The 19,447-nt window shown below is 44.7% G+C and overlaps 1 protein-coding gene across 8 annotated transcripts in view; it reads right to left on the reverse strand.

Annotated features, from left to right (window-relative positions):
* Window positions 1–310: 310 nt before the first annotated feature.
* FOXN3 (forkhead box N3) overlaps window positions 311–19,447 on the reverse strand; it is a 377,361-nt gene continuing 358,224 nt past the window's right edge. For 6 of the 8 annotated variants that reach the window (XM_005871180.2, XM_005871177.2, XM_005871181.2 and 3 more), the window contains 2 exons: window positions 16,841–16,946; window positions 311–3,540 (listed from right to left, as the gene is read on the reverse strand). In XM_005871180.2, coding sequence (XP_005871242.1) covers window positions 3,006–3,540; window positions 16,841–16,946 — 641 coding nt within the window. In that variant the 3' untranslated portion in view covers window positions 311–3,005. Of the gene's footprint in view, window positions 3,541–15,895; window positions 16,365–16,840; window positions 16,947–19,447 lie in introns of those variants that run through there. The other 2 variants (XM_014543671.1, XM_005871182.2) reach the window with 2 other exon arrangements.

Here is a 19,447-nt window from a genome sequence, read left to right on the forward strand (position 1 = left end):
AAACGGCCACATACACATCCCCCCCTCCCCCCAAACAATCGAAATACAAAGTTTAAACACAATTGAGCCATTGTTTTGGTTATGCATAATGTGTATGCCCCCCAAAACAGAAGAAAAATAGAAAAAAGTACCCTCACTAAAGTTTTCCCTGCAAGTCCCCCGGCAGCCCCTGCGAAGGGGCCGAGGGAACTCAAGGAAAATAACACTTAGAAAGCTGCCCAATGAGGTATTTATGCAAAAAGAGTGGTTCTGGAGTTAAGAACACACTTTTATAAGATAGTTATCTATTTCTCAAGAGAGATCAGAAAAGTAAATCACACACATTGCATTTTATTATTTTCTAAAAGAGGCCTTTGCTCCTTTAGAAAAATGAAATGAGGGGAGACAGCCCACCGTGGGGGGTTTAAATCGGAAGAACCGCCCCCCTCCCTCGCCAGAAACAGTCCTGAACCTGTATCTGCCTTTCTGGAGGGAAGTCTACATTTTACCTGGCGGGGAGAGGGGGGGTTTCCTGGGCTTGATCAGGTGACAACACAAACCGGTGTCCCTCGGGTTTCAGAGCTGTGCATGGCTTTTGGGGTGTCGAATGTTGGGTGAGATGGAGGGAACGGAGTACTTCAAAACTATATCCTTACTCCCTTCTCCCCCCTGGCCGAATATGCGGGAAGAGTTCAGGTTCAGATAACGAAGTCGACCTGGTGTGCAGGTGACTTCTTCAGGGTCTCTCATCAGCAACCACAGGAAGCTGAGCACGAGGCACGCAGCAGTCTCCCTGCCCCGTTTTTAAAGATCAACACGACCCACTGCTGTCCCTCCCCGTCACATCCTGAGCCACAGTGGTGGGTGTTTTTGTTGGTGTCTTACAATTCCCCTCCACTCGGGTGGAAGATCACATTCTTAGGCTTCTCTTTGGGTCTCCCCCAATCATCTTTAGGCAAAGAGAACAGGAGTTTCTGGGCTGCGGGACATCGTCCTGTGGTCTAAGTTTCGCTCTCACAGTCTAGATGGGCTTAGATCCAGGCTGGTTTGTGTGGGGAGGTGGTAGAGATGGCCGGCCCCTCCTTCCCACTGTGACAGGGAGTCACAGGAAAACTGTGGGCTGGTCCTTCCCACACCTGTGTCGCTTCCTCCTTCGCGTGACCCCTAACTCACACCCTCATCTAATAAGGCCCATTAGCGTTGTTTCCCTTCTCCTGACGAATTTGCATAATTATCCACTGCCTTTTTCCTAGGACCAAATTGCGGTGATGGTTTCCCCAGTCAGCGTCCCCTAATTCTCTCGATTCTATCATACACACTCGCTACGAAGTTTGCCCTCAAATTATTGCATCATGATAAACATGTCCAGACACTAGAGAAAGGACACACTTTCCACAGAGAATCAGAAGGGGGTTGGGGCTGAAGTGCAGACAAGGCAGGCCCTACCGGAACATGAAATAGTTTTATATTGCAGAGTTAGTTCCCCAACAGTCAGAATTTGTCCCTGAAGAAGGTTAAACCTTAAACACCTGCTTCAAAAAACCAAAACAAAATAATTGGGAAAAAAACCAAAACAAAACAAAAGGAAAAACAAAACAAAAAGAAAACCCAAAGAACCTCTAAGCCTAAGGGCTTAAACATTAGAGGCATAGCCTTTTCTCTATTTTCTATATTTATATGAAAATAATTCATGCTTCATGCTAAATACATTATTTACCTTACAAGAACTTTATTTTTGAATAAAAAAAAGTTTGTTTTTATGATTTTTTTTTCCTTTTTCTTTTAGAAGGAATCCATGCATTGTGGATCGGAAATTTCTGCTGGCTACAACGGGCTGACTGTGGAAATCAATGATTTTTGCAAAGATGAATCCTGACTGACATGATCTGCAAACTCCATTTTGAGGGCAGTATAGGAGTTTTCTTTTGCCTTTTTGCCACATTTTTTTTTTTGTGTGTGTGTGTCCATTAATGTGCCTTTCATCTTTAAAAAATAGACCACAGTACTAATGGCAGGTTCCATAGCTTTTTGCTTGTTTTTTTTTTTTTTTCCTCCGCTTGGATCAAATAGTTTTGACAAAAAAAAGGTTTGTACCATTTTTTCCTTCCTTGACAACTATTGTAATTTCTTGGACTTGATTTTCACTTGGGCAGTTAAGAAAACAGCCTGTCTGTGGCTTTTCTCTCACTCTCGTGTGTGTGTATGTATGTATGTGTGTGTGTGTGGGCAGGGCCAACCCTTCAGGCTTATGGCTTGTGGAACATTCTCTTAATTTCAGATAGAACAGAATTCAATGATTAGGAACATCACTAAAAACTGACCCCATTTCCTTTCCTTAGTCATTGACACCAGTGTCCGTGAATGGTCCAGTGTCCACCGCCAGACACCAGGAGGCTTCAGGATTAAGAAGCACTGAGGCCCGGGGACCCCGCCCCCACCCCGCACGCTGAGCGGCAGTGCCCGGGGTTTCCTGGCACAAGACGCTGCCTGGTGCCACAAGCTGGGGCCTGCTCCTGGGGGGCGAGGGGCTCTTCCTTCTCCCCAGTTGCCTCACGCACATTCACTCAGTGAACCCCACTGGGTGGACATCCTGACCTTGTAAACCTAACGGTTAGGCCTGACCGGTGATGACTTTGCCTTGCAGGTGCCAAACACGGGCTTTCCGCGGCATCCTCGACACCCCTGCGGACCCAGCCACGGCCTCGGGCCAGCGGGAGGAAGCAATGATAAATTTTGGCTTTTTCGGTTTTGTCTTCAGATAATGAGAAGCGTTTGTAAAACAGCTGAATGTCAATGAGTCTATGGCTTCAATCTCCTTTAAACGTAAAATTCTCAAGGGTCCAAAACAAAGGAGGGGGGGGCAAATTAGAGAAGAAAAGAAAACAAAAAAGGAAAGAAAGAAAACCAAACCCAAAACAAAGAAAAAAAAAAAGAAATTGCTGATATTGCCACAAATCATTAGAAATCTCCTGACATGCTGAAACCAAATGGCCGTTCAGTTCAAAACAAATCAGTGACTTGTTTTTTTAATTTTTCGTGGTTTCCTTTTGCTCTTTCTGCCCCTTTGCCGTCCGATTGGTGATGTTGTTCAAACAGGACCGAATCCCTGCCAAGTGCAGGAGCGACCCCGCCGCCTCCTTCATCTCCTCGTCGTCGCTCTCGGGGGGCTTCTCCGTGCGTCTCTTTTTGAGGGGCAGCGTGTCGCTGGGGACCCGCCGGGCCTTGGCGAGGTGCTGGCGCTTCTTGTGCGGGGCCGCGCAGCCGCCGTCGCCCGGGGCCTCCCGGGGGCCGTGCTTGCGCTCGTCCTCCTCCGCCTCGCTGTGGCTCTCGCGGCTCTGCACGCTGCCCTCGCTGCCCTCCTGGCTCCCCTTGGTGGCAAACTCGTCGTGGTCCTCGGCCGAGGAGGAGGAGGAGACCGAGTCGCTGGCGGGCGAGGCGCTCCTGGCGGCGGCGGCCTTGGCACTGCTGTAGTTGTGATCCTCCTTGGGGTCCCCGCTGACCACCGGGGAGCCGCACGACGGCTCGCTCTCTGTCCGTGTCCTGCCGCTGCCCAGGCCGTTCCTGCGGGCGGGGACACAGAGAGGACACGGATGAGACCCTGTGATGAGGCCCCCGCAGCCCCCACCGACCCCTGCCCTGCGCTCACACTTCCAGCCCTTGGAGGCGCAAGCTGGCCACGTGCCAAGGCGGCCATAAAGTCGGCGTCCTGCACCCTGTCCTCCCATCACTGGCCTTTTCACTCAGTGTGTGCGGCTGAGCCGCCAAAACAACACGCTTCAGAGGCCACAGCGGTGGCAACAGGGTCTCCACTGGAAACCCTAAGGGTTGAGCGGTGCTGGGCTTCGCAGACCCGCCGGCACGGAGGGACAGACACCGCGGATGGTGGCCGGGTACTTCCGAGGAAAAACCCGCGTCCTGCTCACGCTGCTGTGGTAGGAGGACTGAACCCGGCGTGCAGGGCAAAGAGGTACCTGCCGGTGGGGACGGCTATCCACTCAGGCTTCCCTCCTTCCCCCCTTCATCCTACAGATATTCACTGAACGCCCCACATGAACGCATGGCCTGGGGAGGGTCCTCGGTGGGATCAGGTACAGGCACTGCCACACAGACGCCGACGGGCCAGCAGGTCACGGTTAGACCCCAGGACGGGTAGCACCCGCCAGGCGCCTGCGAACCTGCCTAGATGACGGCGTTGAACTCCAGGGCGGCCGTGAGCATCCTAACTGTACAGGTGCCAGGAGGAGGATCTGGAAAAGTTTAGGGATTTACTTAGAGCCCCCACAGCTCATAAGCAGCAGAGCCACGATCGAGCTCTTAGCTACCCCATCCGATCCGCTCCACTCCTTTCTGATTTGCCCATGATTCCGTTCCCCGCCCTCCGTTCCATTCCCCTCAGAGCCCGACAGCACTCTCTATGCCTCTAGTCATTTTGTTGCTTCACGTCTAACAATGAACAGACCTCCTCTATGCTTCCTCAGGAGCCAAGTGGGAAAAGAGACTGCACCCGCTGCACAGGGTCATGGGCCCAGGACGTGAGGAAACGCTGGACCTGCGCCTGCTGTCAGCACGAGGGCTGTGGCGCCGAGTCCTGGTGAGGCCCCATGCTCCTTGGGGTGGGCACCGATCCCGTTTACATGGCCACTGTGATACAAAGGTGTCTGGCACAGGAGGTGTTCAGGAGGCTGGGTGAGCAGAGAGGTGAATCCTCGAGGGAGGGAAAGGCTACTTAGAGTGGAGGGGGCAGAGATGGCTTCTGAAGCCGGAGGTGAGGGCTGAAGGCGTGGGGCAGGGAGGAGATGCTGTATGGCACCACCCGTGTTTCTTGTAAGCTCATCCACCTGCTGATACGTTTCTGGGCGACATGAGCACACTTTTCCTTCCTGCAGAGCCCCAAGTCTAGGTCCTCCACAGAGAGGAGTCCCCATGTCATCATGTGGTGACCTGTTCCAGGTCTGTGATTCCCATTATAGCGTCAGCTCCCTGAGGCAGGGCCGTCACTTGTACCTCTCCAGGGCTTAGCGCTGTGTTGGGTGCAGAGTGGACACACAGCAGAGAGAAGGGCGGGAGCAGATGGAGGTGTGTGATAGAGAGCAGGAAGTCTGGGAAGATGACTGCGGACCTCCACCAACACGCCTTATCGGATACTCACTAAGGATATGGCCCTGGAAAGGCGAAGGGGTCAGGCCCACCGATGAGCTGCAGCTGTGAGCCCCGCCCCTTTTTCTCCTGCCAACCCTGGGGACCTATGGGCTCAGCAAGACTCTGGTTGCAGCCCGGACAGCGGCTGAAAGGGAGGCGAGTCCCTGTGATAAATGGTGTAGCAGGGAGTGAGGTCAAGGGTCTCCCTCTCTTCGGTGTCCTACTACATTTAAGCTGGTGGGAACGTGCACCAGGCGGTGGCACGCACCAGCACAGTAATGCGCACCAGCAAAACGCATGAGGGCCGGTATTAGAACTCAACCTCTGCTAGATGTCTCAAGACCTCCATGATCAACCCCACAATCACAATGTGTGCATTTGCACAATGACGCCCTAGCAGGTCCAGAAGGGCCCCAGTTTGTCCCGTTCTCTAGGATCCCAGATCCATGCCACCCCTCCCCTCCAAGTCCTTATAGAAAGAACCTGGCTTGTAAGACAGACAGACAGACATCCAGCAAGTTTATTTGTGAGCTTCAGCGCACCTCTCTGCCTCCCAGGGCAGTGTGACCAAGTGAAAAGTCCGATCACAGAGGGCAGCTCTCAGTGGGCACGGGAGAGCTCTGACTTGGTCTCCTCTCCTGTCAGATTGCTCGCTGCTGCACCATGCTTACCCTGAGTGGTGCCGTTTCTTTCTATTCTAGCTCAGGAGCCGTATGGGAATGCAGCATAAGTAGGAGCAGAGAGGCCTGAGGGAAGAAATGCTTCAGGGGCTTGCCTGTCAACATGGCCCTGAGCTGTGTATCTATGTTCTGCAGACTTCCTGTTTCTTGGCTGCCTTGGGGAACATAAAAGTGGCCAGGAGAGGATGCCTGTGAGGTGCTACCAAATAGGAAACTTTGTTGATGTAATTAATTGCACAGGTAGCTATTAATAGTCATGATGGCAAATGAAAATGAAATCTCATAGAATGGCTCTCTCGATCTTTGTTGTTTCAGGTAACTACTGTTGAATCTACAAATTATTTCGGTAATGAGTCCGCCAAACTAGCAAAAAACAGTTTCAGAGTGAACTCAACTACACTTGGGTGAGTAAACGGGCTTTTTTCTAGGCTTTTAGAAAAGTCAATTCAATTCTGAATCCTTACTTTTTAATAACATGGGGCTTATGACTCACTTTACTACCTCAGTTAAGCAGACTATGATACCCCCCTGAACATACGCGGAGAGGGAGGGAATTGTGAGTGCAAAAGAGTAGGAAATAAGGCAAGTGCTGCAAAAATCTAATTCTCAGAGAACCTAGGTGAGAGGCATATGGTGTTTATCATGCTTTTTCCTTCTCTTTGCACAGGTTTAAAAAATAGGTTTTTAATGATTTTAGAGAGAGTGGAAGGGAGAAGGAAAGAGAAACATTGATGTGAGAAACATCAATCACCTGCCTCCTGCATGCCTCCTACTGGGGATCAAGCTCACAACCTGGGCATATGCCCCGACGGGGAATTGGACTGTGACCTCCTGGTTCATAGGTCGATGTTCAACCACTGAGCCACGGCGGCCAGGCCCAGCCGAAGTTTTAAAAGCAAATCCTCTTTTGGAGAAAGGAACCTAAATTTAGGTCATGAGGATTTCCACAGATTAAGTTCAAGCAGATATTGGAAAAGCAGCTCATAACCTAAAATCACCAAACATGTCAGCAAACAGGCCACCGGGAACATATAAATGTAAAAATACTTGTAACCAGCCAGGGCACGGGAATGCCGACACCCTCGATGGGTTCCCGGGGAGAAGTAACTGCCTGCACAGGCAGCCAGTGCAGATAAAGTCAGCCCCAGCCCCAGCTCCAGATGGGGCCAGAGACAAGAAGAGCCTCCCCTGAGAATTTTTAATCACAAGCCTGAAGTCTTGTGGGTATGAAGCCAGAATTCTACTGTGGGGACCAGGGACCACAAGTTAAATTTAGTTTAAAGTGCCCAACGTTGCCTACTGTTGAAAAAAAAAACACACAAAACCCTTTCTGGAAGAACCTAACTTAAAACCCAGGCCACAAAGAATTCCCACACATAAGATTTTAAGAAACATAGGTTCATAATCCAAAACCCATTAAACATAAAAGAAAGAAGCCACCGCAAGCAAGACACAACAGAAAAACACACACAAAACTGTGAATCTGCAAATATTGAAATAACTAGGTACAGAATGTAAAGTATGCATAATGAAATAAAAAAGAAGGAATTGAAACAGATTAGAAAGGAAGAATAGATGATTAAAGCCAGGCAGACAGATTTTGGAAGGCATCAGGTAGAATTTCTAAAGCTGAAAAAATAGAATCCCTGAAATGAAAGAACTCAGTGGGAGCCAGAAGAGACAAATTAGTGAATCAGAAGACGGATCTGAAGATAATATATATAAAATGCAGCACAGAGAGACAAAGGGATAAAAAATATGAAAGATAGATTGGGCAACATGGACTATAATAACAAGCTATCCCTCTAAGCTGGAGTTCCAGAGTGGAAAGGAAAAAATGGAGAAGATCCAATATCCAAATAAAAAATGGCTGAGCATTTTCTAGTTTTGATGAGGGTACCAATCCTCAGATTCAGAAAGCCAACAAGTCCCGAGGAGAATAAATAAAAAGAAATCCATGTCTAGACACATCACAAACTGTACAGCATTAAAGTCACAGAAACAAAACATACACTAATGAGGTGTACACTAAGATGAAGCAGTGAAACAGGTAAAAGTAGAACATTAATTCCAAAGTGCGAGACAGAAAAAGTAACCGTCAATCTAGAATGTATATCCGGTAACGCTATCTTCAAAGCATAAGGGCAACATAAATATATTTTCAGGGTTTTAACTGAGTGCAGATACTCACTAGGGGAAGTTTTAAAAAACATATTTCAGGAAAAAGGAAAATGATCCAAAAAAGGAGGTTTGAGATGCAGCAAGAGAAGATAAGCAAAGACAATGTAATTAAGTACTGACTGAATTCCACAATAAAACAAAAAGAAACTGAAACAGAACCAAAGTATTGGGCAAATATAGCATTTCATCTGGGAGGTAGAGAACAGAAGTAAAAACATTCCAAGGGCCCTGTATTGATCAGGAGGTTAAAGATATTGATTAACTGATTAACTTTAAACATTTAAAAATATTCATGTTAAAAGTTCCAGGATCAACACGGAAAGAAGAGAAACAAAATGTACAACTTCCAAACCATTAGAAAGGGAAAGAAAAAGACAAAGGGAACGAGGAGTGAGAGAATCTTAATCAACTTCAAGTAATGCTAGAAAGGAAAAAGAATCTGGAAAAAGTGGGACAAACAGAAATGCAGAATAAATGGGAGAAATAAATCCAAATATGTCATTAAAAATTGGCCAAAAATCTTTTTTTTTGAATTGGCAAGCTAGTCTTTTTTATTTTTAAATGTTAATTATTTTATTTATTTATTTATTTATTTATTTACTTTTTAAATTTTGTTTTATTGCTTAAAATCTTTTTTAAAGGTAACGATCATTAACACAAATCCAAAAAACTCCGCCCAAAAAGCCATATGCTGTTTACAAGAGACAAACCTAACCCATACAAAGAAAGGTCAACGTAAAATAATGGAGAACACTGTATCATGCCATGTTCCTATAGCTATATTAACATAACACAGAATTTTAAAGTAAAAAAAAAAAAAAAATCTGTACTACATATAAACGGAGTCATTAAACATTCATAAAGGTTCAATTTACCAGGGAGATAAAACAGTTCTAAACATGAATACCTCCAATAAGGTAGCTTGAAAATGTAAGCATCCCAAATTGAAAGAGTTACAAGGAGAAACAGTCAAATCCACAGCAGATTTTAATACATTATTCTCTCTTTCCAACTGATTAGCCCCCTCCACTCACACAATTAGTACTAGTATATAGAAGATTTACTCTAATGAACGTACATAGAGCATGTGCTAATAATGGAGAAGGCATATTAATTTTGAAGCACCCAGACCTTATAAAAACTGACCATAACTCCAAAAATTTCAAAGCAGCAGTATCTTATAGATCAATTCTCTGACCACAGTGCACTGTAGTTAGTGATCAATGTTGAAGAGGTAACTAGAAACCAAAAATGACCACCTCTTTCTAGGTTTGAGAACTTAAAAAAACACACTTCTGATGGAAAGAGACTTGACTTGGGGCGGGACATGCACAATACAGTGTAACAGATGATGTGTTGTGGAATTGTGCACCTGAAACCTGTATAATTTTGTTAACAAGTGTCACCTCAATAAATAGGAACAAAACCCACACTTCTAAAAATACCTTTGGGTCAAAGAAATGAAAATATTTTGAGCTGTTAATAATAATAATAACATGAAAGGTATCAAAACTTATAGGATACCACTGAGCAGTAGTAGTTTGAAGTAAATTATAACTTCAAACTTTTATAGAAAAAAGAAAGCTTTAAAATAAAAGTTCAATCCAGACAAAGAAAAAAAAATAAATCCAAAGAAAGAAAGAAAATTATAAAGAAAATAGCAGAAATGAGTGAAGCAGAGAACAGATACAAAATACAGGTAATTAGTAAAAAACAAAAGTTGATTCTTTGAAAAAAACAAAACTATGGCAAGATTAAGCAAAAAGAGAGATGATAAAATAAAAAGGGGCGTAACTAAAGGAGATTTTTAAAGAGATGACAGCATTACGCATAACTTTATGGAAATATATTTGAAAACTTAGGTGAAATGGAAATTCTGTAGTGACCAAAAGGATTTAAAAATAAGCCATACTATAATCATTAAACATTAAATCAATAGTTACCAATTATCCCACAAAGAAAACATCCGCTCAGGCCATTTGCAAGCAAGTTCCATCAAACATGGAAAGATAACTCCTATCTTACTCTTTCAAAGAATCTAAGAGTGAATACTCCTCAACTCATTTTATGAAAATAATGTTATTTTGACACTAAAACTAGAAAAAAGATACCACCGGAGAAACATGAGGCATTAAAAAAAACAAAACCAAAATTCATACATAAAATATTACCTGCTCTAGTAATATGTAAAAAATATAATGTATCATAAGCAGGCATATTAAAAAATGCAGGCTTATTCAAAATTGGAAAATTTATAATGTAATTCACCATAGTAAAACAACAACTTTATAATTATCTTAAGTGAGATAAATTTTTTAAAAATGAAATTCAACAACCATTCATAATAAAATGTCATAGCAAACTACGAGTAGAATTGTTATGATAAAGTATATTTCCTAAAAGACCTATAACATTGTATTAATTGTGAATGAATAACAGCTCCTTTTAAAATAAGAAACAATGTAAAGATATCTAAAATCATTACTTTACTCAGAAACCCTGAACTGTGCAATAGGACAGGAAAAGTAAAAGTAAGCATTAGAAAGAAAAAACCCACCATTTTTTACAGCAGAGAAATCATTAGAATTACTAAGGCAGTTTATTTTGCAAGGATGCTGGAAAAAAAATAAACAATTAACTATCGCCTGGTAAATTATAGACTTAAATGTGAAAGGAAAAGCTTTTAAAATCTTTTTGAAAAGAACTATAGAAAACTACATAATCTCAGAGAAGGGATATTTTTAAGACACCAGATTTCATAAAAAAAATAAAGATTAATAAGCATGAAAATGAAGAATTTCTGTTCATCAAAAGATACTATTTTGGTGAAATGACCATCAACAAATTTAGAAAAGTTATTTGTTAACATATACAGTCAAATAAGGATTAATATTCAGAGTATACAAAGAACTAGAAAGATAAGAAAAAGAGAACCCAATAGGAAAATGAGCAAAATGATCAACAGGCAAGCCATCAAGAACACATTCAAAAAGCCAATTAAATATATGGAAAACTGCAACATCTTTAGTAACAAGGGAAAAGGAAATTGTAAAACACAATGAGATGCCATTACATATTCACTAAATTGGCTGAGATTAAAAAGTGCGATGGTTCCGAAAGTCTGTGAAGATGCAGAGGATGGGAGCCATCACACTCTGCAAGTAGGAGTATAATTGAATGCTAACACTTTAGGAAACAATTTGGTGTCATCTTGTGAAGTTGAGCATGTACATACCCTACCAACCAACAATCCTGCACCTGGATGTGCGTCTTAAATGAAACTGAAGAGAGGTGAAAGAATTTCCATAGCAGCATTGTTTGTAATTGCGAAGGACTGTAAATGATTCAAATATCTAAGTGGGGTATAGTTGAAGAAGGAAATATTATATAGCTACGAAAATGATTCAATTACAACTACATACAGAACAAACTCAATAGTGAGTGAAAAAAAGCAAGTTAGAAAGGAAGTATATTGTTCCAGTTATATAAAACTCAAAAGCAAGCAAAACTAAACAATATACAGTCTATGAATATCATAAATGCTTTGAAACACATGGACACAGTATACAGTGGGGCAAATGCAGGTTTACTTCATGCTCCATGTTCTTATGGAAAATAATACAATAATTAATAATAATACAAGAATAAACTCTTGTGTTTCACATACTAACATGTGTATACCTACGTTTGCCCCAACCTGTACAAAATTTGGAATTGTGGTTACCATTCAGGTAAGACAAAGGTATCAGTACTGCTTTCGTTTTTGCAGTTGGGTGGTGGGTTCATGAGTGTCTTATAATTCCACGAATAATGTAATTAGAGCAGGTCCAGGGGCTGTGATGCTGGTTAGCACTTCCAGAAGAAACACAAGTTCCACAATCCCAGTTCTACCTCAGTGGTCATCTCCAGGTTGGGGTTCGGGGCACAATTTTCTCCCATGAGCTGCATATTGTCCCCCTAAACCACTGAGATAATTGTGACTCCCTCTCTGCATTAGATCACAGAACACAAAGAAAAATTATTCTAAAATTATTCCTCTCCTCCATCCATTGTTTTGCACGTGGCACCGCTCAGAATCACCAGGGGCTCTGAGCATTTTCAGATACAACAGAAAAAGCCAGCAGGACGCTTTAACCAATGCCATTGATTTAAAATACGAAAAGCAACTCTAGAATGATCAAATTTCACATGTTTAGATTTCTGGCCCAGAGGAGCCGAAAGCAGAGACAAGAAGCAGAGACAGGGGGTTCAGTGAGAACTCCTCTGCTCTGTCCTCCTGGTATTTCTTTTCCCTTTGCCTTTAATCTCTATCCCTTTAGTATTTCCTCCTCTCCCTCCCAGCACAGACTCAGCATAATCTAATACTGAGGTTCAGACTTGGCTTCAAAGACCATGATTTCAGAAGACAAAAGCTGACAGATGCTTGATCTGTAAAAATACAACACAGCACAAAAAAAGGACCAGTCCGCAAGCTGTGTAGTCAGACCACAGCCAATCTTATACCGAAGGTGGCAGGCTTTCTAAACCTGTGACAAACATCTTCTCAAGGGGAAAGACCAAGACAGTTGCCTGGGAGCAGATCTTAGGCTGACAGATGGGTTTTCCTGATGACTGTTTGGACAGGACCTTAAATATTAGTATTTTGTATTATAATAGGACCATTAATTCCTGACTTGCTTCATGTTCCATGGAAATTGAAGTTTCACCTGAGGTCCTAAGCGACTCAAATAAAATTAAGCACCTTAGATGGTGATTACATGGAACTTCCTTCTAATTTTATAACATGTTATGGTTTAGACTTGCAGTCCTGACTACTGCCATCATTCCTCAAAACCAATGGTTTCACCCTAAATGTGCTGTTCTGAAGGTAGCACAGGCTTAATCTGAGCCTTCTCCAGGAGTTTGGGGTACTCAGAAAAGTGACCTGGGAGGGACTATGGAGGGCAGGCTAGATAAATCCATGAACCTCTCCACATTAATTTTACTCCCACGCACCAAACTTTAATACATTCATAATACTATGTTACCATCACCACCATCCATCTCCAGAACTTTCCATCTTGTAAGTTTCTAACTCTATACCCATTAAAACAGTAACTCCCTATTTCTCTCTCCTCCCAGTCCCTGGCGCAACCACCATTCTACTTTCTATAATTTTTACTCACTATTTGCCTTGTTGTGACTGGCTTCACTCACTATAATATCCTCAACGTACATCCATGCTGTAGCATGTTACAATTTCCTTCCTAAAAGGTTGAATAATATTCTATGTGTGTATATACCACATTTTACTTATTCATTCATCTGTTGATGGACGCGTGGGTCGCATGTACACTTTAGCTATTGTGAATAATGCTGCTATGAACATGGAATTACAAATATCTTCTTAAGACCCTGCTTTCAATTCTTTTGGGTATGTACCCAGAAGTGGAACTGCTGGATCGTGTGGCCATTCTATTTTAAGGAACTTCCACACCATTTTCCACAGTGGCTGCACCATTTACATTCCCACCAATAGTGATAAGGATTCCCATTTTCCACATCCCTGGCAACACTTGTTATTTTCTGTTGGTTTTTTTTGTTTTAAATTTTATTGATTTTTTTTTTTTTTACAGAGAGGAAGGGAGAGAGATAGAGAGTTAGAAACATCGATGAGAGAGAAACATCGATCAGCTGCCTCCTGCACACTCCCCACTGGGGATGTGCCCGCAACCAAGGTACATGCCCTTGACCGGAATCGAACCTGGGACCCTTGAGTCCGCAGGCCGACGCTCTATCCGCTGAGCCAAACCGATTAGGCTTCTGTTTGTTTTGATAGTAACCACTTTAATGGGTGTGAAATGGTATCTCACTGGTGTTTTGATTTGCATTTCCCTAGTGAACAGAGATGTTGAGCATCTTTTCATGTGCATACTTACTGGCCCTTTGTGTATCTTCTTTGGAGAAATGTCTATTCAAGTTCTTTGCCCATTTCTGAATTGGGCTGTTCTCCACTTTTTTTTATCAAGCACCTGCCTAATGCATACTCTGTGCCAGGCACATCAGTGTTAATCCCGAGGCAGGTGCTGATTCTTCCAGGTACACTTGCCCCAGGTCACACAGCTACAGGATACGAACCCAGGAAACTGGTTTCCCAAGCTCACGTGTGCAATCTCTGGGCTTTGTTGTCCTATGAAGAACCCCACTCCCGTCTGTTGTCTCTGATTCCTCTGGAAAGCCCTGGGCATTCAAGTCCTCTCTGCCACCTGAGTGGTTACTTGGGGCCAAAAAGAACCCTAATAGTTGAAAGCAAGGTGGCCCAGATTCAGGACTCCTACCTGGGAGGCAGCCCATAATGCTATTAATGGAAGAAATCTGGGGTTCCCGTCTCTCAAGGGGGCCAGAAACAGTGCTTCTAGGGCGGTAGCCATTTCTTGCCTTCAATGTATTCTCTGTAAGAAACCCCACTGGGAAAGCACCAGAAGACACAGGCATAAAACTTTAAGACGTGTAAGCGGTTATTTTGAGGATCATGTGTCTTGAGGACTCTCCGCCCAGGCAGATTTCAAAATAAGTAGGATTCCAACGTGTATGGATGGGCCAATCTCTGAGGTTACTGAGTAAAAAGTCAACACTGTAAAGTCAATTACACTATTGACAGATACTCTTACAAGGAGATTTCACATCATAATTATATGCAAGGGAACCCAGCAAATACAAGCTGTGTAATGATCAGCTAATAAAAGTAACACTTCATCTAAGTCAATAATGGTTTCAGAGTTAAGACAAACAAACATGGCCTTTGCCACTCAGTGGAGGAAAAAAAAATCCCTGAAAGACAAATATTTTCACTTAAGGAGAAGTCGCTTAGACTCACACAGAAGACCTGTCACACGAAGCAGAGGAGAAAATCGGTCTTTAGTGGGTGCTAATGACTCCCCGGCCCTCCCTCCAGCTGCAGCTGGACTGACAGGGACAGTGGCCCACAACCCGCGCAAACGTCTGTGCCCCCCGGGCACCCTTGGTCACCGCCATGTGGTGTGGCAGAGGACGTCTGCTGCTGTTTTACTTCCCTTTTAACCTCAGCCGCGTCTGGTTCTATGGAGACATGGCCAAACTAAAAAGAAATTTAAATTATAACGAATGTGAAAGAACAAAACAAGATCTTCTTCCTCATAGGGAGAAGATCTTTTCTTCTTCTTCTTTTTTTTTTAAAGAATAGTTTATTGAGTTTTTGTAGAGAGAGAAGGGAGAGGGAGAGACACACATTGATGTGAGAATGCATGGCTGCCTCCTGCACCCTCCTACTGGGGATCAAGCCCACAACATGTGCATCTTCTCTGACAGGAACTGAACCAGCAATCTCCTGGTGGCACCAGGAGAGGATGATTCCGCAACCAACTGAGCCACATGGGCCAGGACTCTCGCAAACACTTCTTAATGAGTTTTACCCAGACACTGATTCTGCAAATATCTATGTATATTTATGTGTGTGTTTTTCCCCAAAAAGCATCTCAATGCCTATTTGCCAGACATTGGGGACATAAAGAGGGCGCAGGTATAATTAGCAAGGGTCCTTGACCTTACAGAGCTTGCAATACATCTCTGCCCAATTTCTCTTAAAACTGGGGTGGGAGGTGCGGCATTTGGATGGTGCACTGGAAATGCATGATGGTTTTCTTTAACTGCTTATCTCCATGGCAATGGTAACTTGTCCAGTTTCTGCAAATTGTGGTTGGATACCGAAACAATTCTGCTCCAAACTCCTATGAGTTCAGGAAGGGCACTCTTAGACAATGGTGCTTTGGTTGTGGGCAGGCTTTGAGCAAGCTGTGCCATTAGGAAGCTATTGTCACTCAGCCCAAAGCCACCCTTCCAGTGTTTCCTGAAAAGGGGCTAGGGCTGGGCTGTACCACCTGGTCCACAGGAGGCTTGGACAAGAGGGGGCGCCACAGAGAGACTGGGGAGGGGTGGAGGAAGAAGGGACATGCCTTCCCTGTGCGTTTCCTGTTCCTCTATCACCCTAACGCCTCTTCATCTCTGCAGCGGCAATTCATTCCTGTAGCGGATGCCGTGTTCAGAAAAGGTCTGTGAGGGGATCATGTTCGTGATGGGTCCTGAAGGACGTGCTGCCCTGTGTGTGGAGGCTGAGGAAAACCTACGGGGAGGACACGGCTTGAATAAGATGGGCAAATCCCGGACATATCTGGGGAACAAATTTGGCTCCAGGAGACAGGGGGACGGGGATGGGTGCTGGGTGATATGGTGGGAGACCTGGAAGGTTCTGCAGATGGCTGGTGGTGGCTGGGTGGGCAGAAGTGGGCAGGGAGGCAGCAGAGCCAGTCGGAGCAGACATCCACGCTGGCGCAGGACCCTAGTTCTTCTGATTTGGCAAGTGACCTGATCCTTAGAAGCAGGGAAACGATGCCCGGTTATTTATAGACCAGGTGCCTCGGCACTTCTCACGCACGCTTTGGCATTTGATTTGAGGAGCTTCATGGAGGAGGAAACTGGGGCCCAGAGAGGTCAGACATCCACCCAAAGGCAGGGCACTGGTAAGTGACAGGCCTGTGTCTACAGCCAGGATCTTGAACAAATTGCTCACCATTCCCTCTACCCACCTTACCCTGTTTTCTAACCCACTTAATTTGATCTGTCTTCATCTCACCTGCACGGAGACCAGGATCACCTGACAGGCTGAGAAGGAGAAGCTGGTGTTTGGATTGGGGTCGCTGGGAGTTACTTTTTAAACACCCAAACCAGGTTTATTGTCTTCACTCCTTAGAGGCTGTTTCTCTCCATCCCACCAAGTGGCCCCCGCAGGACCCACGATGCCTTTCCCACTCCCTAGGCAGGCTTTGCCCAGCCAGCGCCCCCCTTACCTCATGGCGGCCGTCATTCCGATGGGAGTGATTGGCAATGGCCGGACTCCGGGGAACAGCCCTCGGCTCAGAACCCGCGCTCCGTTCTGTATCACTCCTGGCGGAACTGCAAGAGCGACAAGAAGACACCACAGGTGAGTTCAACTGTGAAGATTTCATTCTGAGTCAGAAGTTTTGGATGGAGAGAGAGAGAGAGGGAGAGAGAGAAAAAAGCAGTTAGTCAAAAGAATAGAGAGCAAGCAGAGGCCAAGAAAAAAAGCACAGAGACAGAGACTGACGAAGATGCCAAGAGAGTGCGCGGCAGAAAGACAGAAAGACAGCACGCCTCAAGAAAAGACACTCGGTCAGCCAGGTGAGACCAACAGCTTACGACCAAATGACTGGTGCCTTGTTAAGAAAGCCGAGTTTGGGAGAGTGGGCTTCAGACATGATTTGCTTGCATTTACTAAATCTAAGCTCCCACCTCTAGCCAGGCCCTCGCAAGGTCTCAGGAACGCTGGCCATGGAACGCAGGTGCCCAACAAGAGCATCTCCACCCATCCTGTCAGAGGCTGAGAACACCTTCCTATCCTCAGCCCAACAAGGGAATAGACAGAAATAACAGCAAAGCATATTCTACAAGGTCCGTGGCACCCAGGCACTCACAACACAGATCACACCCGCTGCCCGGAGCTGTCATTGGAACGCAGGGTTGAGGGCCAGGCTCTGGCTTCTGCCTCAGTCGCCCGGAGCCCACTCCGAGGGCCCCACCTGGTCCTTCCTGAGGCTTCCCCCAACCAAACCTCCTGGGTCCTCTTAACAGTCCACCTTCTCTGACCAACCCAGCCAACCCTAAGCCAACCTTCTCGCCCACAGCCATCGGATCCTGTCCATTTTCCATACACATTCACAGTGGCTTCCCACCTCCTGATTTTGTCTGAGGGCTTACCTAACAGGGTAACCACAGGAAATCCCCGACGCCTGACGTTTTTTTGACCCCCAACAGCAGATTCACCTGGTTCAAGCTAATGTTCTCACTGCACCTGCCAGCACCCTTCCATGCATCTACGGCAGAGGTCCTCAAACTACGGCCCGCAGGCCACATGCAAATACAAATATTGTATTTGTTCCTGTTTTGTTTTTTTACTTCAAAATAAGATATGTGCAGTGTGCATAGGAATTTGTTCATAGTTTTTTTAAACTATAGTCCGGCCCTCCAACGGTCTGAGGGACAGTGAACTGGCCCCCTGTTTAAAAAGTTTGAGGACCCCTGATCTACGGTGCCAGGTGTGCTTCTCGAGGTGAGGACACTGGCACACCTGGGGTTTAATGTCAGCTCTTCCTGTGTGGCCTTGTGCACGTCCCAGTCTCCCTTTCCCTCTCTGAACAGTGCTCACTAGGACCCCTTCTGCTGTCAGCGTCCGAAGAGTCCCTGGAGCCCCTGGCGCAGTCTCACGCCGAGGCAAGCTGAGTGAATTGTGTTTTCTCAAAGACCACACCCCCCCAAAAAAAACCCTGAAAAATTATACATTCCAAAATGGAAACCACTCTGGATATTAAGTTGTTAAAGCCGATGTCATTTGTGTAGAACAAACCCTTTTTACAAAACACGTACATACTTTTCACTTATTTAAGTTTTAGGTCTCTAAGAACATGCTTACATGACTATTCTAAACCTTTAACCATGTAGGATGAATTCCACTCTTGAATATGGGGTAACATTATAGACTGATTCCTTGGGCATTCTGGAGCTCGTGCTAGTATTTCTGTCATTTGTCTTACAGGTGTGCATAAGGCTCTTTTTCTAAAATTTGTCTTTTTTTTTTTTAATTTTTAGAGGGAGAGGAAGAGAGAGAGAAAAACATTGATGTGAGAATAAAACATCGATCTGCTGCCTCCTGCATGCTCCCCATCGGGGATTGAGCCTGCAACCTGGACATGTGCCCCGACCAGGAATCAAACTGGCGACCTTTTGGTGCATGGAATGACGCCCAACCAGCTGAGCCACACCTGCCAGGGTGCGTAAGGCTCTGGCTACTAGGTTTTACAAAAGGTGGGGAGGGAGATAAAATTAAAAGCAGTGCTGTTTCTTACCATATTTATTTGTGACATTAGGCTTGACCAGATCAAGAACTCCTACCTGTCCCTTTCTATTAGCCAGATTTCAGATAACAGATCATCTAAAGCAGGAGATGCACCAAGTATTTTCAAAGCATGAAACCGGTTATAATGTGATACTACAGCTAATTACTATAAATTGCTTAGTTGATGAGTTCTCTATAAGAAAGAGTGGCTAAAATTTATATTACTTGATTTATATGATCTGATTTCAAGACTTCCTATAAAGCTACAATGCAGTGTGGTATTGGCCTATGATGTATATACATTGAGAACAATGCAACAAACTAGAATCCAGAACTAGACCCACATACATGTGGTGAACTGGTGTTTTTTATTTTTTAAATATGGTTTTATTGATTTCAGAGAGGAAGAGATAGATGGAAACATCAATGATGAGAGATAATCATCGACTGGCTGCCGCCTGCACACCCCACACTGGGGATCGAGCCCACAACCTGGGCATATGCCCTGACCGGGAATCGAACCATGACCTCCTGGTTCATAGGT

This window comes from Myotis brandtii, unplaced genomic scaffold (genome assembly GCF_000412655.1).
Source record: "Myotis brandtii unplaced genomic scaffold, ASM41265v1 scaffold332, whole genome shotgun sequence".
Taxonomy (NCBI): domain Eukaryota; kingdom Metazoa; phylum Chordata; class Mammalia; order Chiroptera; family Vespertilionidae; genus Myotis; species Myotis brandtii.